Below are 25,988 nucleotides of genomic sequence, written 5' to 3'. Positions count from 1 at the left end.
CTTACTAGACACAGGGTCCTTTTTAGACCTGATTGGGGAAATTAACGTTATTCCCACAGACGCCCTTCTGGTAACCCTTGATGTGAGGGATCTCTATACCTCCATCCCCCATGATGAGGGCATACTCTCGGTACGCCACCTATTGGAAGGTACGGATAGGGACATAGACCAAATTGCCTTGTGTCTTGACCTCCTAAGAATCATACTCACATCTAACTTCTTCCTATTCCAAGATACGTTTTTTCTACAAAAACGGGGGACCGCGATGGGCTCGCACGCAGCACCTCCATACGCAAATGCGTACATGATCCACTTTGAGGAAAGTACCATATATCCAAACCCCCTATTTAGGGACAATGTCATCATATGGAAAAGATATATAGATGATGTGTTCTGCGTATGGCGTGGCTCTGAAGAATCTCTCCAAACTTTCCTATTATTTTTAAATACGTCCTGGCCGGGCATCACTTTCACCATGAATTATGATCTGTGGAAAATGAACTTTCTAGACACATTGGTAGTAAAAGACCCTAGCGGCCTCCTGAGCACAGATTTATATTCCAAGAGCACCGACCGTAACAGTCTACTACATTTTCAGAGCCTCCATCCCCCATCCACCAAAAAATCTATACCGAAGGCCCAGTACCAGAGGGTACAACGCATCGTTTCCAACACGGACACTAGAGAACAACGCATACGGGAGATGACACAAAAGTTCAGAGTAAGAGGTTACCCCCCATCTCTCCTTGAGACATCTAGGACCACCACCCACAGATCGAGGATGGACACCACCACACGCATTCCGTTTGTACACTCATTCCACCCTTTTATGTACAAACTACACAGAGCTATACGGAGCCACTGGCCTATTCTCTCCAAGGCCTTTCCAAATGTTGAGGAATTCCAACACCCGTTCCTTCCATGTTTTAAAAGGGCCCCTAGCCTACGGGACAATCTAGTCAAAGCGGACATTGGCACAAACACCCTCACGAGACAAACCTTTCTAGGCACTCCAAAGGATGGCACTTTTCCTTGCTTAAGCTGTGTTCAGTGCAATAATGTCCTGAAAGGTAACGTGGTTAGACATCCATATTCGGGCAAGGAATTCAAAATTAGAGGATATTTCACGTGTAACTCTTCATATGTGATCTACGTAATTAAGTGCCCTTGCGGCTTATTGTATGTGGGGGAAACATCGCAACCAATTAGGGACCGAGTGTCCAAACATAAATCCACCATCCGCTGCAACAATCTCTTGTTACCACTACCCTATCATTTCCATACATCAGGACATAGCATCTCACAATTGAGATTTCAGGTCCTGGAGCACGTTCCTATACAACGCAGAGGGGGCAACAGGATACTCATGCTAAAGAAACGTGAGGCATATTGGATTCACGCTTTGGACACACTATCACCAAAAGGACTCAACAGAGAATACGAGCTGTCCGCATTCATTTAGATATAGAGTGGATCTATATAACAGTTACCGTCTATTTGGTGTAAATATCTTTGTACATACTGTGTTCGTATGTATTTGGACTGACATATGCCTTTGTTTTCTAGAATCGTCTGTATTAATGGCGGTCGGTACATCATGAATTGTTGCCATCACTGGATCGAGCACACCTTTCCATGCCACTGTTCACCATGGATGCACCTTCTGATCCACTGTTACGATCGGCACTCGTATTAAGGGCATGTTTCTCAGTCCACGTATGTGTATCACTATGTACACCACCCACTACTCACATACTACGCCTTGTGGTATATGTCAACTATGCCTATGGTACATGCTGCTCCTATACCTCCCCCTACATTCTTAATAGCATCCCATAGTACTCCTTTTGTGCTCTATCTCCTCCTTACACTATTCTCAGGTATAACAGTATTGGGGGTGTTACATCCCTACATCGAACTCCTCCCCTCTCCACCCCGCCTACCCACAGCCACATTACATACTCCGTTCTAAATACTTATTTGTTATATGTCCCGCCACCTATTAACAGATGCCCTAGATCCACCTATATGAGCCGCACTTTATTTTGAGTCAGGCATACATCCGCGCTACCCTGGTGGTACGCATCACTAGAGGTCACACGCACGGCCATGCACTTCCTCCCTGGCCGAGTTAGATCTCGTCACTTCCGGTTTCGGCGTGTCACCGCAGTGGAGACACAGGGGCTTAAAAAGCACCACGTGCATACACCTCTCAGACTAGCGGTGGACACCGCGTCGGTGAGATAATCCACAAAGGGGCCTCCCTCCAGGTAATATACCACACAGGTCCAGACTATGAGCCTTATCCTGTAAGTACGTGGCTAAACTTAATAACTACATTTCCTTCACAGCCCCGGTTCTCATTACTGTAGCTGGCCACTAGAGGGGACTATCTCTTGGCCCCACACATGTGCTTTTGAGGTACATACAGTGCACTTATTATGACTTATCTGACATCATTGACATATGGCGCATTATATACCGTATATTGAATATTCCTTCTTTTGTTACTACTATTTCCCATAGCTCTCTCGTATTTAGCTACACTAAACTCTCCACCCCTATACCAGACAGCTACCTATTGTGAGTACGTCCATATCCACCCCATCCCTTCTGTCCATGTCCTTTCATGATCTGTAAACTACTGTTTTCTTCTCACGCCTCACTAGGCATCACGCTTGATCGGCGTCCTATCTAGGAGTGTTATCTATATATTCTGAAAGTCACAGCACGGTACGTGTCTCTTTCACAATAAACTTCGTCCATGATAGTAATTTAATCTACTTATTAAGCGAGACTGTGATGCGTTATTTCACTGCTATACTAAGAATGTTTATGCATTTCTGCAACTTTTGGCTCACATTACGTCTTATGTATAACTGTATATACCTCTGTTACATTTATTTTTGTTTGTACACTGTATTATTTTTATTATTTTCTTTATTCTTAATGTTGTAGTGACTGATGAAAGCCTGACAAAGGCTGAAACGTTTCTCCAGTGCTACTTCAGTACTAATAAAATCTGCAAGTCTTAAAATACTTAAGTTGAGTGCGAGACTTCTCTTTAGTTTACTATATGGTTTGGGTACCCAGTCTCTGCACCTGAGAAATAGCAGTGCACACGGTGTTTTTGTTCATCAGGAGATCCGGGATGTCTGGCAAGACCCATGGGTCGGATATCGACATAGCCCTCAGGCATGGAAACCACGTCCTTCTGGGCCAGAAGGGGGCAATTATTATCACTGTGGCTTTGTCCTTCCTGATTTTCCTCACCACCAGAGGAAGTAGAGACAGGGGAGGAAAGGCGTAGGCTAGCCTGAAGTTCCAGTCTATGAGGAGGGCGTCTACTGACAGAGGATTTTCTCTGGGGTTGAGAGAGCAGAATTGTGCCACTTTCCTGTTTTCTTTTGTGGCAAACAGGTCTACCTCTGGTTGACCCCATCTTTCCACGATGAGGTTGAAGATGGAGTCGTTCAGGGACCACTCTCCCTGCCTCAATGTGTTGCGGCTTAAGAAATCCGCTGTAGTGTTTTCTGCCCCTCTTATGTGAAGAGCCGTCAATGAGAGAAGATGTTGCTCTGCTAGATGGAATAGACTATCTGCTACGCACATTAGGGATTTGGAACGAGTCCCGCCTTGGTGATTTATGTATGCCACGGCGACCCGATTGTCCGAGAATACCCGCACGTGGTGGCCCTGTAGATAGACAAGGAGTGATTTAACTGCCTGTTCCACAGCCGTTAACTCCTTTAGGTTGGAAGACATTTCTATCTGATCCCGATCCCAAAGCCCCTGGATCAATGTATCCCCCATGTGAGCCCCCCATCCAGAAGGGCTAGCGTCTGAGGTGACTATACGAGTTACATTATATTCCCAGGGGACCCCTGTGGACAGGTTCTCTTGGACTAGCCACCATCCGAGGGATATAATAGCGTCTTGGGATAGGGTCATCAGGCTCTCCAGACATCCCCCCAACCTTTTTTGTTGTAACAGCACCTCGTCCTGAAGTATCCTCGTATGATACTGGGCCCATCGGACCACTGGAATACAGGACGAGAGAGAGCCCAACAGAGACATGGCTCTTCTAAGGGACATGGTGGGGTTTTTAGAGGCATTCAGCACCTGAAGGTGCAGGCGATCAATTTTCTCTTGAGGCAAACGGCATTCCTGAACCTGGGAATCCAGGGTCAGGCCTAAAAATCGCTGCACCGTCATGGGCTGTAAGCGTGATTTTTTGACATTTAGCATCCACCCCAGACGCTCCAGAGCAGACATCACTTTATGTAACTGTTCCAGACAGTGATCCGCCGTTTTACCTACGATAAGGAGATCGTCCAGGTAGGGGATTATTAGAATGTTGGACTCATGCAGGTGTGCCATAACTTCCGCCATAACTTTGGTAAACACTCGAGGGGCGACCGATATACCAAAGGGGAGGGCCCTATACTGGAAGTGTCTGATTACCCCATCCAACCTTACCGCCACCCTCAGGTATCGTTGGTGACCTGCATAAATAGGGATATGGTAATAGGCGTCCTTCAAATCCAATACTACCATAAAGCAGTTTTTAAACAGCAGCTTTATTGCGGTGTTAATAGTTTCCATCTTAAATGATTGGACGGTCAGGAAATTATTAAGAGCCCTAAAGGTACCTTCACACGAAACGACATCGCTAGCGATCCGTGACGTTGCAGCGTCGTCGCTAGCGATATCGTTTCGTTTGACACGCAGCAGCGATCAGGATCCTGCTGTGATGTCGCTGAATAAAGTCCAGAACTTTATTTGGTCGTCCGATCGCTGTGTATCGTTGTGTTTGAAAGCAAAAGCAACGATACCAGCGATGTTTTACACTGGTAACCAGGGTAAATATCGGGTTACTAAGCGCAGGGCCGCGCTTAGTAACCCGATGTTTACCCTGGTTACCAGCGTAAAAGTAAAAAAAACAAACAGTACATGCTCACCTGCGCGTCCCCCAGCGTCTGCTTCCTGACACTTACTGAGCGCCGGCCCTAAAGTGAAAGTGAAAGCACAGCGGTGACGTCACCGCTGTGCTGTTAGGGCCGGAGCTCAGTCAGTGTCAGGAAGCGGACGCTGGGGGACGCGCAGGTGAGCATGTACTGTTTGTTTTTTTTACTTTTACGCTGGTAACCAGGGTAAACATCGGGTTACTAAGCGCGGCCCTGCGCTTAGCAACCCGATGTTTACCCTGGTTACCCGGGGGCCTCGGCATCGTTGGTCGCTGGAGAGCGGTCTGTGTGACAGCTCTCCAGCGATCAAACAGCGACGCTGCAGCGATCGGCATCGTTGTCGCTATCGCTGCAGCGTTGCTTCGTGTGAAGGTACCTTAAGGTTAATAATTGTTCTGAAGGAGCCATCAGGTTTACTTATTAGGAATAGAGGAGAGTAGAATCCTCTACCCTGTTCTCCTTCCGGAACCTCTGACAGGACATTCTTATTGAGCAGGTCGTGAACTTCTGCTTCCAGGGCCGCCTGTTCTGCTGGAGAGGACCTGAGTGGGGTAATTCTGAAGAAGTTCTGAGGGAGAGAAGAGAACTCTAGCCGCAGACCCGTAGCTATTAACCCCAAAATCCAATCACTACTGGAGATTTTGGACCAGGCCGGGTAGAAGGCAGATAGTCTACCTCCCACCGGGGCGACTAGTCATTGGGGTGGTTTTTTGACCTCACGGGATGGCTCCTGACGTCCTCCACCTCCAAACATAAATCCAGTACCTTTCTTCTTTTTCTCATCCCATCTGCTCTGGTCTCTGGCTGGTCTCCTCCGAAAGAATCTCTTCCCTGCGAAGGGACGCCTGTAAGAGGTAGTTGGTAGATTGGGAAACTTTTTCTTCTCGTCTCCAGCTTTCTCCAGCAGTTCGTCTAGGACTGGACCAAACAGGTATTCCCCTTCGCATGGGATAGAGCACAGACGGGATCTGGATTGAAGGTCACCCGGCCAACATTTCAGCCGTAGGGCCCTGCGTGCTGCGTTTGATAGTCCGGCCGCCCTAGCCGCCATTCTTGCCGAATCCGCAGATGCGTCCGCGAGAAAGGCAGCGGCATTCTGAATTGTTGGCAGGAATTTCAACATAGAATCTCTGGAAACACCGCCTTCCAACTTAGACCCTAGCTGATCCAACCAGACCATCATCGATCTGGCTGCACATGTCACAGCTACAGCAGGTCTCAGGGCACCCGCCGACATCTCCCATGTCCCTTTAAGGAATGAGTCAGCCTTCTTATCGAGAGGGTCCTTTAGGGAAGCCATGTCGTCGAAGGGGATAGATGATTTTTTAGACGCCTTAGACACTGCTGCGTCCAATTTCGGCGCCTTATCCCATGTATTCACCATGGGGTCCTCAAAGGGATATCTGCGTTTAAAGGCAGGTGGAAAAGAGCCTTTCTTCTCTGTTTTTTTCCATTCCCTTTTGATGAGGTTCTGGACCTTGTCATTGAGCGGAAAAGACCTACGTTTTTTAGGGTCTAGACCGCCAAACATTAGGTCCTGTGTAGAGAGTTCTGGCCTTTCATCAGCCACACCCATGGTGGATCTAACTGATTTAATAAGTTTGTCCATTTGGTCCAATGGGAAACAGAACCGGTTAGACTCCTCTTCCGAAGAGGACGCTGAGGAGACAGAGGCGTCTGACTCATTCTCCCTACTAGGGCCAGCGGACGAATCCGAATCTGAGGCGCTAGGCTCCCTTCTTCTTTTGGAAGACTCCCCCCGGGACAGGGATTTCAGGGAATCCTTCACCTCCTTCCTGATAATCTCCCTAAGGCTTGATGTGAAATCAGGAGACTCTTCCGCCACCTATGGGAGCGGAGAAAAAGGCTATGTAATTTATCTGGCGCTACCACTATCAGTGTTCCCATCAATTTATTTCCTACCGTCTGCCGTACACACGACTGACAAAGTCTCTTAGGGTAGGCGTCTGGCAAAGGGCAAGCGCATAGCGCGCACTCCTTGTTTTTTGATTTACCAGCGCTTTTTTTCCCCTACGGAAATAAACATAGGAAAAGACTGCATCAGGGTACATTCACGAAGATCTCTTACCCAGGCAGTAGCGGTAGGTACCGGATTACTGGGGGGTCGGTCCAGATCCTTCTGTTTAGATCTGCGACTGGTCTGGTTACTGCGTCCGCGGGTCTTCAGCTGGGGGTTCGCATGGGACTTCTCCGAGGATCCATCCTGCTCCTGCTCCAGCAGACCGACGGCAGCTTCCGGCTCATCCATAGCTGCAGATGGGCTCACAAGCAGTGCTGCAGCATTCTGTTTGGCTATAAATAGCCCTTCCCCCGGATCCGGAATCAGTGCAGGTGTGTGGCCAAATCCACCCCCCCAACTTGCAGGCCACTGCTCCCCCCCCCCCTGCACCCAAACGCTCCCCCCCCCCCTGCCCCCGCCGCATGCAGGACAGCGGCGTTTTTAGGAAAAAAACGGCCGGTGTTTGACTTCCGGTCCTGGCCCAGCCCCCTGTGCGTCACTTCCGGTTTCGGGCAGAGCGCTCAGGAACGCGCCCGGAAGCCGGGGAACGGTGCCGCCGGACCACCCAGCCGCCCCCCGCTACACTACCGCCGCTTCCGCGGCCGCAGCCCAGCGGTGACCGCGGCAGAGGCCGGCGTCCGACCCCCAAGCTCCGGTCCCGAATCGAAAGGAGCACACAGGACGCCGCACCGCACCAACGGGGATCAGAGTGGGGAAGACCGAGGCCCAGGGGGGTGAGCGGACCCCGGGGGGGGGGGGGGGGGACATACTCACCTCGCTGACCACTGGGGATGGACCTCCTCCGGACGCCGCTCCACACTGCACCGCTCACTGTCGTGGAGCCCTACCCGGACCCACCGTGGCGCTTCCAGGGACCCGCACTGCCCGAGGTAGGAGACCCCCTCGCTACCTGGGTCGGACAGCCGGCCTGGGTATTGATAGGTGAACGAAGTCGTATCTGCAGGGAATCCTGTCCTCCAGGAACAGGAAACCAACTGATGCGTGGCAGAGGTGCCGCCCTTATGTATCTGTAGGTTTCCTGTTCCTGAAGGGCGGATCCCCTCTCTCCGTAGTGCTGTCATGGACGACCGATAAATACTACTTTTCAGGTACAGTGCAAAGCTCAGAAGGGACGAGGCGCCATATTGGAGTTCAGCTTTTGCTGGAATGGTGTGAGGGTGCCATGTCACATTGGCAGAGCCCCTGAGGTGCCAGAACAAAAGAATCACCTATATGTGAACTCATTTTACAAACTACTCTCCCCAATGAATTCATCTAGGGCTGCAGTGATCATATTGACACGACCTGGGCCTCACAGAATTTTATTCCACTGAGCGGTGAAGAAAGAATACGGTAATTACATTTTTACCACTAAAATGTTGTTTTAGCCCCAAATTTTTTATTTTTATAAGGGCTAATGGGAATTTTTTTTTTTTTTTTTTTTTTTTTTTACAACAAACTGAGGTCCATTTTTTCCCTGAGTGCACAAATATCCTACATGTAATTGGGAAATATTTTTCAGGCACCGTGCAAAGCTCAGAAGGGAAGGAGCGCCAGATTTTACTGTCATAAAATAGAAAAAACATCCGCACTCAGGGTATAGGTTTTCAAATGCGTAACAGAAGTCAGGTATTTATTTGAGTCACCACAGAAGTAGAGAAAAGTGTCAAGGTAACGTTTCAACCCCGTAATGGGTCTTTATCAAACCTCACTGAAAAAAAAAATAATAGACATACAATCAATAAGTGGAAACGTAGTGCTATACAGAGATATCACTGCTGTGCATGCGGTGGCTATTTAACATATCACAATAACAGAAAAAGGAAATGAGCATTTGTGTCTAGAACAAGTATATACAAGATAATGTAGACAAAGGGATTACATGCCAGAATATGTACAAAAATATACACAAATTATATTATACTAGCTGAAGAGCCCGGCGTTGCCTGGGCATAGTAAATATCTGTGGTTAGTTATAGCACTTCACTTCTCTTATTTTCCCATCATGCCTCTCATTTTCCCCCTCACATCTCTCATTTTCTCCCTCACATCTCTCATTTTCCCCCTCACTCCTCTTATTTTCCCCCTCACTCCTCTCATTCCCCCCTAACACTTGTCATTTCGACCTCACATCTGTCATTTTCCGATCACTCCACTATTTTCCCTCACTCCTCTCATGTTGCACTCACACCTTTTCATTTTCACCTCAGTATATACATGTTTGTCATCTCCCTTATATATAGTATACACCTGTATGTCATCTCCTGTATATAGTATATACCTGTATGTCATCTCCCCTGTATATAGTATATACCTGCTGTGTGTCATGTCCCCTGTATATAGTATATACCTGTATGTCATCTCCTCCTATATATAGTATATACCTGTATGTAATCTCCTCCTGTATATAGTATATACCTGTGTGTCATCTCACCTATATATAGTATATATCTGTGTGTCATCTCCTCCTGTATATAGTATATACCTGTATGTCATCTCCTCCTATACATAGCATATACCTGTATGTCATCTCCTCCTGTATATACTATATACCTGTAGGTAATCTGCTCCTGTATATAGTATATACCTGTGTGTCATCTCCTCCTATATATAGTATATACTTGTATGTCATCTCCTGCTGTATGTAGTATGTACCTGTCATCTCCTCCTCTATATAGTATATACCTGTGTGTCATCTCTCCTGTATATAGTATATATCTGTGTGTCATCTCCTCCTGTATATAGTATATACCTGTGTGTCATCTCCCCTGTAAATAGTATATACCTGTGTGTCATCTCCTCCTGTATATAGTATATACCTGTGTGTCATCTCCTCCTGTATATAGTATATACCTGTGTGTCATCTCCTCCTGTATATAGTATATACCTGTGTGTCATCTCCTCCTGTATATAGTATATACCTGTGTGTCATCTCCTCCTGTATATAGTATATATCTGTATGTCATCTCCTCCTGTATTAGACCTCGTTCACACGTTATTTGGTCAGTATTTTTACCTCAGTATTTGTAAGCTAAATTGGCAGCCTGTTAAATCCCCAGCCAACAGTAAGCCCACCCCCTGGCAGTATATATTAGCTCACACATACACATAATAGACAGGTCATGTGACTGACAGCTGCCGGATTCCTATATGGTACATTTGTTGCTCTTGTAGTTTGTCTGCTTATTAATCAGATTTTTATTTTTGAAGGATAATACCAGACTTGTGTGTGTTTTAGGGCGAGTTTCGTGTGTCAAGTTGTGTGTGTTGAGTTTTGTGTGGCGACATGCGTGTAGCAACTTTTTGTGTGTCGAGTTGCATGTGACAGGTTAGTGTAGCAAGTTGTGTGCAGCAAGTTTTGCGCGTGGCGAGTTTTATGTGTGGTGCCTTTTGAGTTTTTCCATGTTTTGTGTGAGGCAACTTTTGCATGTGTTGCAACTTTTGTGCATGTGGCAATTTTTCCGCATGTGCAAGTTTTGCGTGTGGCGAGTTTTCCATGAGGTGAGTTTTGTACGTGTGGCGAGTTTTGCATGTGGAGAGTTTTGCGCGTGGCGAGTTTTGAGCGGCGACTTTTGTGTTTCGACTTTTATGTGGCGAGGTTGGTGTATGTGTGGGGAAATGTGTGCTGAGGGTGGTATATGTGTTAGAGCACGTGGTAGTGTGTGGCGCATTTTGTGTGTGTGTTCATATCCCCGTGGTGGTGTGGTGATTATCCCATGTCGGGGCCCCACCTTAGCAACTGTACGGTATATACTCTTTGGCGCCATCGCTCTCATTCTTTAAGTCCCCCTTGTTCACATCTGGCTGCTGTTAATTTGCCTCCAACACTTTTCCTTTCATTTTTTCCCCATTATGTAGATAGGGGCAAAATTGTTTGGTGAATTGGAAAGCGCGGGGTTAAAATTTCACCTCACAACATAGCCTATGACGCTCTCGGGGTCCAGACGTGTGACTGTGCAAAATTTTGTGGCTGTAGCTGCGTCGGTTCAGATGCCAATCCCGGACATACACACATACACACATACACACATTCAGCTTTATATATATAGATACACATATGTATACAGGGAAAGGCAAAAAAAGGAATAATCCTAAGAACACGTTTTTTTTAAAGCAGCATATTTCAGGAGGCGACTCCTTTTGCTTTTATTTCATCATTATCACATGCTTTAAGTTGTCCTTATCGTCATTCCTCCTTTTTCCCCTCCATTTTCTCCCCCCCTTTTTCCCTCTTCTTTGCATCATCTCCATTGCCTATTCTCATTCCATTCGACTTACCCGCTTATCCCTATGCCCCCTCCTCTCCATTCATTCTCTCTGTACTCGTCTGTCTGTGCTCCTCCCCTCCAGCATTTGTCTTTTTCGCTGGCACCGCCAGTACTTTGTACCAGCGGCGCCTTCTCTTGATCTACAGCAAACGCGCCGGCCATTCCTCTCATTGCGCACGCACCACTCTGCGCTCCAAACCTCTCTTCCATATTGTACTCTGCGCATGCGCCCGCCTCCTTCTGCGTCCTCAGCCTCGTCCTCTGCTATGTGCGCCCCGCCCTCGCCTTCCTCTCCCCACACTATATCAACCCACTGACCACCAATGCTGGTGAACATCACCACAGACCTACGGGATCCGCAGGTATGATTCTTGGCACTACCATGCAGGCTATCATTATGTAAGGCCGCTACTTATAGTACACCCCCCCCCCTCTCTCTCTAGTTCCTACCAGGACCAATGTCCCCTTCCGTGCCTTTCTGGATCTACTCAAATACAGCCATATAGGTATATTTCTCTGCCTCCCCCTCCCCTTTTTCACTACTCATAGTACCGTTGTCTGACACTCCATTTATTTACAGCTCTGGTTGTCAGCCCCTATCTCCTCTTTTCCTACTCTTATATTCTTCAAAGGTCAGTGCTTTGTTTACACCTACTCAGCATCTAGGTTACGTATAAAGGTACCGTCACATTAAGCGACGCTGCAGCAATATAGACAACGATGCCGATAGCTGCAGCGTCGCTGTTTCGTCGTTGTGTGGTCGCTGGAGAGCTGTCACACAGACGGCTCTACAGCGACCAACGATGCCGAAGTCCCCGGGTAACCAGGGTAAACATCGGGTTACTAAGCGCAGGGCCGCGCTTAGTAACCCGATGTTTACCCTGGTTACCAGTGTAAATGTAAAAAAACCCAAACACTACGTACTTACATTCCGGTGTCTGTCGCGTCCCCCGGCGTTCTGCTTCCCTGCACTGTAATCCCTGCACTGTGTCAGCGCCGGCCGTAAAGCAGAGCGGTGACGTCACCGCTGTGCTCTGCTTTACGGCCGGCCGGCGCTGACACAGTGCAGGGAAGCGGACGCTGTGGGACGCCACAGACACCAGAATGTGAGTATGTAGTGTTTTTTTTTACATTTCCACTGGTAACCAGGGTAAATATCGGGTTACTAAGCGTGGCCCTGCGCTTAGTAACCCGATGTTTACCCTGGTTACCAGTGAAGACATCGCTGAATCGGTGTCACACACACACCGATCCAGCGATGTCAGCGGGTGATCCAGCGACGAAATAAGGTGCTGGCCTTCTAGCTCCGACCAACGATGTCACAGCAGGATCCTGATCACTGCTGCGTGTCAAACTCAACGATATCGCTATCCAGGACGCTGCAACGTCACGGATCGCTAGCGATATCGTTGTTAAGTTGTTCAGTGTGAAGGTACCTTTAGACTGCACTAGGAGGCTAGCTTGTCCTCATTTCGGCCTATGTGAAATATGCTGCTTTAAAAAAAACGTGTTCTTAGGATTATTCCTTTTTTTGGCCTTTCCCTGTATACATATGTGTATATAATATAATTTGTGTATATTTTTGTACATATTCTGGCATGTAATCCCTTTGTCTACATTATCTTGTATATACTTGTTATAGACACAAATGCCCGTTTCCTTTTTCTGTTATTGTGATATGTTAAATAGCCACCGCATGCACAGCAGTGATATCTCTGTATAGCACTACTTTTTCGCTTATTGATTGTATGTCTATTATTTTTTTCAGTGAGGTTTGATAAAGACCCATTACAGGGTCGAAACGTTACCTTGACACTTTTCTCTACTTCTGTGGTGACTCAAATAAATACCTGACTTCTGTTACGCATTTGAAAACCTATACCCTGAGTGCGGATGTTTTTTCTATTCTGTGATTTTGACTGGATTGGCTCCAGGTCAAGCCTGCACCTACCTCATATCTAGCAGAGTGCACGCCATTTCTCTAGATTTTACTGTTAGGCCGGGAGCACACATGCGAGAAATTCGGCTGAGTCTCGCATGTTAATAGCCGGCATTGCCGCCGTCACTCAGGAGCGGAGCGTGTGGCTGCCTGTATTGCTATGCGGCCGCACGCTCCGCTCCTGAGTGACGGCGGCAATGTCGGCTATTAACATGCGAGACTCAGCCATATTTCTCGCATGTGTGATCCCAGCTTTATGGTTTGCAGGTGCCATGACCCACTGGGAGATCCCATGAGGTGCCAGAACAGCAGAACTCCCCGTAAGTGACCCCATTTTACGAACTACACCTCTCAATGAATTCATCTAGGGGTGCAGTGATCATATTGACACCATGGGTGTGTCAGAGTTTTATACCATTGGGCAATGAAGACAAAACAACTACATTTCTACCACCAAAATGTTGTTTTAGCCCAAGATTTTACATTTACCCACAAGAGGTGGGTAAAAATGGCACCAAAATTTGTCCCACAATTTTTACTGAACATAGCAATACCCCATATGTGGCTGTACAGTGCTACTTTACCACACAGAGAGACTCGGGAGGAATGGAGCCCTATTTGCCTATTCAAGTGAATGGGTCTGTGCACATGTCAATTACAGGAGAACGACGGCTTCGGTGGAACAGGCGTTACGCGAGTAAAACTGTTTATTATTTTTACATAAAGTAAAACTGTTTTGTTTTATTTCTAATAAAATACTTTATTCTAGCTGTGTCTTTATTTACCATGTAACTATAGGATTAGTAATGGATAGGAGTCTTATGGACACCTCTCAATTACTAAGCTGCGGGCTTGATGTCACCCGACAATACAAATGGTGACATCAACCCCACAAATATGAACCCCACTTGCCAACGCTACAGGGCAAGGGGGAAGAGCCGGGCAAAGCGCCAGAATTGGCGCATCTAACAGATGTTCCTTTTATGGGCGGCTGCGGGCTGCTATTTTTAGGCTGGAGGGGTCAATATCTATGGCCCCATACCAGTCTGAGAATACCAGCCCCCAGCTGTGAGCTTTAGTAAGGCTGGTTGCCAAAAATGGGGGGGACCCCACGCCATTTTTATAAATTTTTTATTTAAATAATTAAAAAAAAAAAAAAACAGCGTGGGGACCCCTCTGTTCTTGATAACCAACCTTGCTGAAGATGACAGCTGAGGGTTGCAGCTCCCAGCTGTGAGATTTGCCTGGCTGGTTATAGAAAATACAGGGGAACCCACGCAGTTTTTTTTTTTTTCATTTATTTATAGCGCAGGCAGCGGCTGATGAATACCCCCCCCCCCCCCCCATCAGTCGCTCCTGCCGTCACTGTTATTATCAGCAGCAGGGGTAGGCTGATGGGAGTAATAGTCCCATCAGCCATCGCCTGCTGTCTGTTTTATTACTTAAATGTAACTCATTCTCCGCTGCTCGCGTCGATCACTGGCAGAGCAGGGGAGAATGATGAGAGCCGTGTTCAGCACCCGGCGCCGGGGGAACAGCGCTTACTGTAACGCTTCTTCCCTGTTGCTCATCCGTGTGGTACAGATGTGGCACACGGTTACCACATGTATTACACACACGGACACTGACATCTCCGGCACTGGAAATATCAGGATGCGTGAAAGACACCTTCCGGTCAGTACGATTACAGCAATTTCTAATTTTTTTGTGTTTTGGCACTTTTATACAATAAAAACTATTTTATTAAAAAAATATTTTTGCATCTCTTTATTTTGAGAGCCATAACTTATTTACCCGGTGATGGAGCTGTATGGCGGCTCGTTTTTTGTGGGACAAGATGACGTTTTCAGCGGTACCATGTTTATTTATATCCGTCTTTTTGATCGCGTGTTATTCCACTTTTTGTTCGGCGGTATGATGATAAAACCGGTTTTTACGTACCGGTAATAGGATTTTACGGAGCCACGACAGCACCCCTACAAGAGAGGGGATCCGCCCACCTTCCGGACAGGAACCTACAGGATTTAAAGGGGCGGTCCCCCTCACCACTCCAGTTTGTGTTTCAGAGTATAAGGGACACCGCCCATTGAGTTAGTACATACACATATATACTTAAACATTACTAAATACCATCACCTCTAAAAGAGTGATAATTAACAGCACACCTTCAATAGAGTGCAGGAAACCAGTGATTAACTGCGGGGGGGGATTGTGGGTGCTGTCGTGGCTCCGTAAAATCCTATTACCGGTACGTAAAAACCGGTTTTCCTATCGCCACGACAGCACCCCTACGAGAGATTTTCAAAGATCAATCACCTGGGAGGGACTACAGTACTAAGTACTGAACGGCCAAAAACTAAATTGGCCTCTGATGATAGGTCAAGACGGTAATGTCTATAAAAGGTGGAAGGAGATGACCAAGTTGCCGCCTTACATATTACGTCTATGGAGACGTCTGCTCTTTCCGCCCAGGATGAGGCCATGGCTCGAGTGGAGTGGGCCCTGATGCCATCTGGTGGTGTTTGGCCTTTGGCAATATAAGCAAGATATATGGCATCTCTTATCCATCTGGCGATAGACGCTTTCGTTACACTCGCCCTTTTTCTTGGATTCTGAAAGGAAACAAACAGAGCCCTACTCTGCCTCCCTGGCTCTGTTTTGTGGAGGTATTCTAACAGCGTTCTTCTAACGTCTAGCATATGGCATTTCTGCTCTTCAGCTGAAACTGGATTGTCACAAAATGATGGTAAAACTATCTCTTGGCTTCTATGAAACTTGGAAGCTACTTTTGGTAGATATGCTGGATCTGGTTTTAACACGATCCTATCCTGAAAGACCATTAAATAAGGGGGATCTACCGATAAAGCCTGCAAATCACTCACTCTCCTGGCAGAAGTTAGGGCAACTAGGAGGGCGGTTTTTAAAGTTAAATATTTAATGGAGACTGAATCAATAGGCTCAAAGGGGGGTTCAGTCAAGGCATCCAAAACTAAACTCAAATCCCATGGTGGCAGACTGGGCACATACACTGGTTTAGAACGTTCAGTGGCCTTAATAAATCTGGATACCCATCTGTTCCCTGCCACATCACTGCTATATAATGCCCCCAGAGCTGAAATTTGGACTCTAAGGGTATTTACTGCCAAGCCCAATTCTCAGCCTTTCTGTAAGAATTCCAGAATAGCCAGAATTGGAACCTTGCCTGAAAAGGGATGTTGATAGAAGGCAAGGAATTTTTTCCAAGTCTTAGCATAGATCTTAGTAGTGACTTCTTTCCGGCTGTTTAACAGAGTAGAAATGAGAGCCTCTGAAAACCCTCTTCTCCTTAATAACTCCCTCTCAAATTCCACGCCTTCAGATGTAAGGATTCCACATTGGGGTAATGGAATGGACCCTGAGAAAGAAGCTCCGGAGCGACTGGCAATACCCAGGGATCGGTCACAGACATTGTTCTGAGTAACGAGAACCATGCCCTCCTGGGCCAAAAGGGGGCAATCAAGATTACTCTCGCCCTCTCCTCCCTGATTTTTCTGAGGACTATAGGGATCAGACACATTGGGGGAAATGCATACCCTAGAGGGAAATCCCAGTGCATCTGAAGGGAGTCTATCACACAGGGTTTGTCTGCCAACTGAAGCGAAGCAAATTTCCTGGTCTGTCTGTTCTCTCTCGTTGCGAATAGGTCTATGACGGGCAACCCCCAAAGATCTACTATCTGTTTGAATACCCGCCGATTTAGAACCCATTCTCCTTGACTTAGAGAGTGACAGCTGAGGTAATCTGCTTCTGTGTTGAGCTCTCCCCGAATGTGAACAGCCGATAGAGAACGAAAATGTGCTTCGGCTATGTCGAGAATGTCTGCGGCGGTGTTCATTAGGGCTTTTGATCTTGTACCCCCTTGACGGTTGAGATACGCCAATACTGTTGTGTTGTCTGACTGGACTCTTACATGTGAATCCAGCAGAGATGGTAGCAACCTGAGTAGGGCCTTTTTGACTGCCGTAAGCTCTTTCCAATTTGAGGACTCTTGAGCCTCTAAGAGAGACCAATGCCCCTGAGCCCAAATATCTCCTATGTGAGCTCCCCATCCTATCGGGCTGGCATCGGTTGTGACCGTGTTGTCTGGTATTATATTCCAGCTTACTCCTTTCCCTAAATGTTCCATGTCCAGCCACCATCTCAGACTGTCTAGAGTGGCAGTGGATAGCCTGAGTCTCTTGCCTAATTGCCCTTGAAGACTCTTTTCTGCAACCAAGACCTGGGCTTGCAACACTCGAGTGTGGAACTGAGCCCACTGGACGGCCGGTATGCACGATGTCAAGGATCCCAGAAGAGACATAGCGTCTCTCAAAGTCAGATCTGGCCTTTTTGTTACAGTGCTGACTTTGTGCACAATCTTCTGCTTTTTCTCTTCCGGAAGGAAACATAGTTGTTCTTCCGAATTTAGCAGAATACCTAGGAAAGTCTGAGTCGATGATGGAACCAACTTTGATTTTTCCAGGTTGACTAGCCAACCTAAGTCCTGTAAGGAAGATATTACATGATTTAGGCGATTTTTACACTGAGAAAACGAATTCCCCACTACTAGGAAGTCATCCAAGTAGGGTACAATTAACGTATCATGTTCTCTGACATAGGCCATTACTTCCGAAATGACCTTAGTGAACACTCTTGGTGCCATAGATAGACCAAATGGCATTGCAGCAAACTGAAAATGTCTGACCTGGTCGTTTAAACGCACCGCCATTCTGAGGAATTGTTGATGCTCCTGATGAATGGGCAGATGATAATACGCATCCTTTAAATCCAGGACTGTCATATAACATCTGGGAAAGAGAAGTTTAGTTGCTGTTTTAATAGATTCCATTTTAAAAGCATGATATTGTAGATGCTTGTTCAATTTCCGTAAATTTATGATGGTTCTAAAGGAACCATCCGGTTTGGGAATTAAAAATAAAGGGGAATAGAACCCCTTCCCCTGTTGTTGTTTTGGAACCTCTAGTATAACTTTCTTCTGTCTTAGCATCTGAACTTCCTTTTCAAGGGCCTTTTGTTGGTCTAAGGAATCAGGGGTAGTTAAAGGGAACCTGTCACCCCGTTTTTTCGGTATGAGATAAAAATACTGTTAAATAGGGCCTGAGCTGAGCATTACAATAGTGTAGTTTGTGGACCCCGATTCCCCACCTATGCTGCCGAAATACGTTACCGAAGTAGTCGTTTTCGCCTGTCAATCAGGCTGGTCAGGTCAAAAGGGTGTGGTGTCCTCCCCCAGATCTTGCGTAGTTTTCCGTTGGTGGCGTAGTGGTGTGCGCATGTCCAAGGTCCAGATTCCTCTGCCAGGGGATTTCAAAGAGCGCGGTGTCCGTTATTGCATTGGTGATCGGTGGGCGCGGCCATCTTCCTTTGGCCGCGCGTGCGCAGAAGCGGCGCTGTGCTGGCCGCGACGCTCTGCTGGCCGCGGCTTCAGGAAAATGGCCGCCGCGATATCCATCTGCGCACGCGCGGCATCCCGCGGCCATTTTCCTGAAGCCGCGGCCAGCAGAGCGTCGCGGCCAGAACAGCGCCGCTTCTGCGCACGCGCGGCCAAAGGAAGATGGCCGCGCCCACCGATCACCAATGCAATAACGGACACCGCGCTCTTTGAAATCCCCTGGCAGAGGAATCTGGACCTTGGACATGCGCACACCACTACGCCACCAACGGAAAACTACGCAAGATCTGGGGGAGGACACCACACCCTTTTGACCTGACCAGCCTGATTGACAGGCGAAAACGACTACTTCGGTAACGTATTTCGGCAGCATAGGTGGGGAATCGGGGTCCACAAACTACACTATTGTAATGCTCAGCTCAGGCCCTATTTAACAGTATTTTTATCTCATACCGAAAAAACGGGGTGACAGGTGCCCTTTAATATATAAAAATTTGAAGGTTTTTCTCGAAACTCTAATTTTAACCCCGATTTAATTATGCCCAGAACCCAGTTACTCGATGTTATTTTGGCCCACTGAGCATAGTAGTGTTTTAGCCTGCCCCCTACTGGGAGGTCACTATTAACGGTAATTTCTTCTTCTTCTCGATGAAGATGATGGGGCATTAGAGTCCGAACCTTTTTTCTTCGGGTCTGTTGATTCCCAGTCTCGGTTCTGATAAGGTCTTCGGTATTGGAAGCGCCTCCTGAAGGTATTCCTAAAGGTAGGATTAAACACTTTAGGAAAGCCCTTTTTCCTATCTTCAGCCTTAGCTAGAATGTCATCCAATATCGGGCCAAACAGGTACTCACCCCTACATGGAATCGTACACAGTTTTGCTCTCGCCTGGGCATCTCCCTTCCAGGTCTTAAGCCATAGGGCTCGTCGAGCGGCGTTTGAAAGACCTGCTGATCTGGCTGCTAACTTCAGCGAATCTACAGATGCGTCCGCTATATACGCCACTCCCTCCCGTATTTGCGATAGGGAGTTTAGTATTTTGTCTCTGGGCACTTTGGATTTCAGCTGTTCCTCCAGCTGGGTTATCCAAACCATGACAGATCTAGCCGTACAAGTACTGGAGATTGCCGGTTTGAAAGCACCAGCAGACGACTCCCACACCTTCTTCAAAAACATGTCCGCTTTCCTATCAGACGGATCTTTCAGAAGGCCAACATCCTCAAGAGGTAAGGCTCCAGCTTTAGATGAAGAGGCCACCGCTGCATCTACTTTGGGGACCTTCATCCATACCGATAGATCATCATCGTCAAAGGGATACCTTCTTTTTGCTGACGACGGAAGGAAACCTTTATCTTGTTTATCCCATTCCCGTTTTATAAGGGTCTTCACTGTATCCACGACCGGGAATGACTTACGACTTCTCTGGCACAAGCCCGCAAACATTAAGTCTTGTGCAGATTTCGGTTCCCTGCTGTCAGTAACCCCCATGGTTGCTCGGACTCCTTTAACTAATATATCCATGTTATCAACCGAAAAACATGGCCTTCCTTCTTCCTCTGAGGAGGATGGTGACAAGGAGCGGGAACATTCACCTTCTTGCAGGGACGGACTAGATCCTGGAGATATGTCCCTGCTTAACCTCCCATGGCGGCTGGCTCTAAGGGAATAGCTTATTTCTTCCCTGATGACCTCTCTAAGGTCTGACGAACGAAGGGGAGCCTCCTCTTCTAAGGTCTGACAGATGCACACCTGACAAAGCCTTTTAGTATAAGTGTCAGGCATTGGGGTCATGCATAACGCACATTGCTTGTGCTTAGATTTAGATGATTTTTTCCCCTAAAACATGCACAAAATAACAGACCATATCAGCACCAGGCGCATTGATAACACTCACCATGAGGCTGAATCTGTGAATACCGGTTTTGGAGGAGAACGATCCACTTGTGACGCTGGGGCGCTCACACGCTGCTGCCCCCGTACCACGCTGCTGCTGCTTCTAGAACGGCTACCGCTCTTGCTGCGCTGCTGTGGTCCCTCTCCTTGAGGGTGCTCGGCGTCCCCTACTGAGGACATTGCTGCACGCTTTCCTGTACAGCCGCCGCTCTTTTGAAACGCTGCAGCGCTCCTCCTCCAGCTTACCCCGGAAGTGTGTGAACTACTTCCGGGTTCACCTGCGCCGGTGTGAGCGCTGAACACCGCGCCTGCACTGTGGACCAGGACGGCACTGCCCGACCCCTGGAACGTGCTCCTTGTGGTCAGACGAGGGGGGGTCTGCAAGCAGGACACCCCCGACGCTGCTTCCGGGCCCCCGATTCTGTCGTTCGCTACGGACACCGCACAGAGGCATGGCGGACCCGGGTAGGAAGTTTATTTCTGCAGGCTCCCGCCGTCCGGACAGGAACCCAAACTGGAGTGGTGAGGGGGACCGCCCCTTTAAATCCTGTAGGTTCCTGTCCGGAAGGTGGGCGGATCCCCTCTCTCGTAGGGGTGCTGTCGTGGCGATAGGAAAAGCACTGTTTTTGCATTGTTTTAAGTTTTTAAGGTGTTCACTAATAACTAGTGAGACGGTTTTATAGGTCGGTCGTTGCGGATGCGGCGATACTAAATATGTGCACTTTTATTGTCTATTTTTTTCATTCAAATATTTATTTTGAAATAAAAATCAATTTATATTCTATTTTTGATTTTTTTTTAAAATATTTTTACAATTATTTAAAAAAAAAAAAAAAAAGTTTAACTTTGTCCCACTATGGGACACATTTTTTGCAGGCTGATAATTCTTCATCTGCAAACTATAGAAGCTATCTCCATGCCATAGAAGCTGTCAGCGTTGCACTGACAGGGAGACCTGGTGATCGTGCACTGCGCATGATCAGCTAGTTTCCTAGCTCTGGTGACCCGGATGTTGTCATGACAACATTGGGTCACCCTGGCAACGATCGGGACCCCATGTCACGCCGCGGGGTCTCCAATCCAAAGGCAGAGGGGCTGTTAGCCCCCTGTCGGCTTCCGGAATGCTGTGATAGTGTTCGATTGCAGTATTTCGGGGGTTCGGGGGTTAAAGTGCCAAGAGTGGTTTGTGACCAGAATCAGCTGACATCCCGGCGATTGCCCACGCACCCCCCCCTGTGAGCACGGGCGATCGCGATGACGATTCCGTCAATGGTCAAATTGGTCCAGGTCACATGGAAGGAATACGTCTGATGTCAGAAAGGGGTTAATCTGCAGTATGTTAACTTCCAGTTTTTTTTTATTTTTATCATAGAATAATAATTTTATTTATATAGCGCCAACATATTCCGCAGCGCTTTACATTTTAGAGGGGACTTGTACAGACAATAGACATTACAGCATAACAGAAATCACAGTTCAAAACAGATACCAGGAGGAATGAGGGCCCTGCTCACAAGCTTACAATCTATAGGAAAAGGGGAGACACGAGAGGTGGATGGTAACAATTGCTTTCATTGTTCGGAGCAGCCAGCTGTGGGTATTGGGGATTAATCGAAGTGTCCTGGGTAGTGCATTCCAAAGAATTGGTGCAGCACATGAGAAGTCTTGAGATGGCAGTGGGAGGTTCCGATTACGGAGGATGTTAATCTTTGGTCAGAATGGAGGGCACGGGTAGGGTGGTAGACAGAGACAAGAGAGGAGATGTAGGGTGGTGCTGAGCCATGGAGTGCTTTGTGGATGAGGGTAATAAGTTTGTACTGGATTCTGGAGTTCATGGGTAACCAGTGTAATGACTGGCACAAGGTAGTGGAAACGGTGTAGGTGTTGGTGAGGAATACGATCCTGGCAGCAGCATTCAGGACAGATTGGAGAGGAGATTATAGTATAGCATTTTTGACGCTGCGGATCCGCAGCAGTTTTCCATGCGGTGTACAGTACAATGTTACCCTATGGAAAACAAAAACCGCCGTGCACATGCTGCGGAAAATTCCACGTGGATTCACTGCGGAAAAAAAGGAGCATGTCACTTCTTTCTGCGGATTCCGCAGCAGTTTTCAACCTGCACCAATAGGAAAGTGCAGTTGAAAACCCGCAGAAGAAACCGCGTGAAAATCAGCAGTGGTTTTGCACTGCAGATTTTCAAAATCCGCTGCGGAAAAATCCGCAGCAAAATCCGCAACGTGTGCACATACCCTTAATGCAGAGGCGTAGCTAGGGTTTCAGCTTAGGGGGGGTGAAACATCTGAGTGAGTGGGCCCCTAACCAGCTAACCCTGATTACAGTTACCGTTGCGCACTTATTGTGAATATAGGGGAACCTCAGAATATGACCCTACTGTTATTGAAAATAAATCTATATACAAAAATGAACATTGACTTTACCGCCATATTGGACCATATGCACAATAATAATGTCCTCTAAGTTCCCCCATGTACTGCTCCATTATACACGGTATGATGGGCCCGCAGCTCCCTTATACACAGTATGATGGGCCCACAGCTCCCTTATACACAGTATGATGGGCCCACAGCTCCCTTATACACAGTATGATGGGCCCGCAGCTCCCTTATACACAGTATGATTGGCCCGCAGCTCCCTTATACACAGTATGATTGGCCCGCAGCTCCCTTATACACAGTATGATGTGCCCGCAGCTCCCGTATACACAGTATGATGGACTCACAGCTTCCTTATACACAGTATGATGGGCCCGCAGCTCCCATATACATAGTATGGTGGACTCACAGCTCCCTGTCATGATTTGGATGCCCCGGTCATTTACTCATCCTCCGGCGTATTCACTATTTTGTGGCACTGCTGCAGTGCCGCTGCTCAAACTTGTGAGCGCAGCTTCTGACAGGCCAGAAGTTAGAAGCTATGTCACAAGCGCTCAATGTAAGACTATGAGGCTATGTGCACTTGTTGCGGATTCGTTTGCGGATTTACCGCGGATTTCCTGTGTTTTTTGTGCAGATTTCACCTGCATTTTACCACCTGCAGAATCCTATACAGGAGCAGATGTAAAATGCTGCGGAATCCGCAAAAGAATTGACATGCTGCAGAAAATACAATGCAGCGTTTCCGCGCAGTATTTTCCGCACCATGGGCACTGCGGATTTGGTTTACATGGTACTGTACACTGCATGGAAAACTGCTGCGAATCCGCACCATGTGCACATAGCCTGAGAGTGAGAAAGAGGCCAGATCAAGGCTGCCACAGACTCACCACATTGATTAGTGATCTCTGCGCTGCTCCATGATACACTCGAGCCCCGGACAGGCCACAAACTGCAGGAGACGGAGCCGAGCGGAGACAAAAACAGATGAAAACGCCAGAAGGTGAGTATCAGACAGGGGGCAGGGGACGGGGATTGTCAGCACCGCTCCAGCAATGAAATAAAAAATAATGCTGCAGTGGTGCTGTAAATATGACGCAGCTCTTGGTTACTATATGGGGGCTACGTATACTAATAATCATAGAAGACCCAGGTGGTACGTATCAAAGGCCCCCTACCACCCCCCCTCCCCCATCTCCAGCCTCCCCAGACAGGAAATATTATGTGATGGAGTACATATAATATCAGAACAAAACATTATAATATTCAGCCCCCAGTGCCCTGTCTCCCCTCCCCCACTTCAGCCCCAATGCCCCCATCATCTCACATCCACCCCTCAGTGCCCTGTCCCACCTCACCCACCTTCTGCCCTCACAACCACCAAATGGTCTCACATTCACCCCCCAGTGCCCTGTCTCCCCTCCCCCACAATATCCCCATGGTCTCACATTCACCCCCCAGTGCCCTGTCTCCCCTCCCCCACAATATCCCCATGGTCTCACATTCACCCCCCAGTGCCCTGTCTCCCCTCCCCCACAATACCCCCATGGTCTCACATTCACCCCCCAGTACCCTGTCCCCCCTCTCCCACAATACCCCCATGGTCTCACATTCACCCCCCAGTACCCTGTCCCCCCTCACCCACTTTCAGTGCCCACAATACCCCAACGGTCTCACAGTGACATACCTGAATTTAATAAACCTAATAAGTCCCATCCCCACTTACTGATGAAGTTTGCAGGCAGGACCAGGAAGCGTTTAGGTGAAATGTGTAAGGTGTGGGCACTAGAACCCAGCGTGCCTGAGCCAATCCCAACGTGCACAGAGTGAGGAAAAACTACAGCCAGGAAAAAGCTTCATGATCTGGTCAGACGGGCGAAACCATTCACTGCAGGGGGGAGACTGCAGCCGGCCACTGTGCTAAGAGCGTGCAGAGTCTCCGTCAGACAGGAGCAGACATTATACTGCTCTGCTCCTATGCGGTGTTCTGCCTCCTCACAGAAGTGGCCCTGCCCTGGCTCCCGGGGGGCCCCTTCATGTGACAGGGCCCGGGGCGATGGCCCCCTCTGCCCCCCCAGTAGCTACGCTACTGTTTTGTACAAGGCATTATTTGCGACTTACAGCTGATGCTAACGTGCGACAGTTTCCACGATCCACCCTCCATAAACACACGGTGACCGGAGCGCTGGGGCTCATCTGTTCTCTTACCGGTAAGGGCCCCGGTACCCGGCATGTTGTGCTCTTCTAGGGTGTATTGTAATTAGCTTCCGCAATTCGCCGACTGACCGTACAATGCGCATGCCTGGAGAGAGTGCCGAGCATGCCGGGAGCTGTAGTTTTCCTGTTTTCAGGCATGCAGTGGAACGATACTGAAGTTGGTTTCTTATTCAGCAGTTTCTTATTCGGCTATTTTTTCTTTTCTTTTTTTTCCAGCTTTTTCAATAAAAATAAACCATTCTGAGTATATAATATTATGCGGTCATGTGCCCTCTTGTGAATACACTTAAAAACAGATAAAAGTATTAGAAGGCTGGCACAAAAATGGGCATCAAAGTGGGCACTGAGGTATGGTATTAAAGGTGTTAAATGGCTTTGTGCCACTGATCTGACACCTGACTTGCATACCTTGTGATGCCACACATCAAGTTCCTGTCACTCCAGCCTGGCACAAATGGGTTCTGGGCATCAGAACTGGCATCAAAGTGGGCAGAGAACCAATTTTCACACATGCGAATAAGTAACAGCTATTTTTAAGGGGTTAAATGCCTTTGTGCCACTTATTAAACACCTGATTTACATACCTACTGATGCCCCACATGAAATCCATGTCACTCCAGCCTGGCACAAATGGGTTCTGGGCATCAGAACTGGCATCAAAGGGGGCAAATCACCCATTTTCACAGATTTGAATAAGTAACAGCAATTTTTAAGGGGTTAAATGCCTTTGTGCCACTGATCTAACACCTGATTTACATACCTACTGATGCCCCACATGAAATCCAAGTCACTCCAGCCTGGCACAAATGGGTTCTGGGCATCAGAACTGGCATCAAAGTGGGCAAATCGCCCATTTTCA

At 47.7% G+C, this 25,988-nt stretch overlaps 1 protein-coding gene across 2 annotated transcripts in view; it reads right to left on the bottom strand.

The window, feature by feature from the left end:
* LOC143774564 (uncharacterized) overlaps nt 1-25,194 on the bottom strand; it is a 69,890-nt gene extending 44,696 nt beyond the window's left edge. The window contains exon 1 of one of the 2 annotated variants that reach the window (XM_077262285.1): nt 25,121-25,194. In XM_077262285.1, coding sequence (XP_077118400.1) covers nt 25,121-25,145 — 25 coding nt within the window. In that variant the 5' untranslated portion in view covers nt 25,146-25,194. Of the gene's footprint in view, nt 1-25,033 lie in introns of both variants that reach the window. The other variant, XM_077262284.1, reaches the window with a different exon arrangement.
* Nucleotides 25,195-25,988: the final 794 nt, after the last annotated feature.

This window comes from Ranitomeya variabilis, chromosome 5, assembly GCF_051348905.1.
Source record: "Ranitomeya variabilis isolate aRanVar5 chromosome 5, aRanVar5.hap1, whole genome shotgun sequence".
NCBI lineage: Eukaryota > Metazoa > Chordata > Amphibia > Anura > Dendrobatidae > Ranitomeya > Ranitomeya variabilis.
This window is presented reverse-complemented; position numbering and strand designations above follow the sequence as displayed.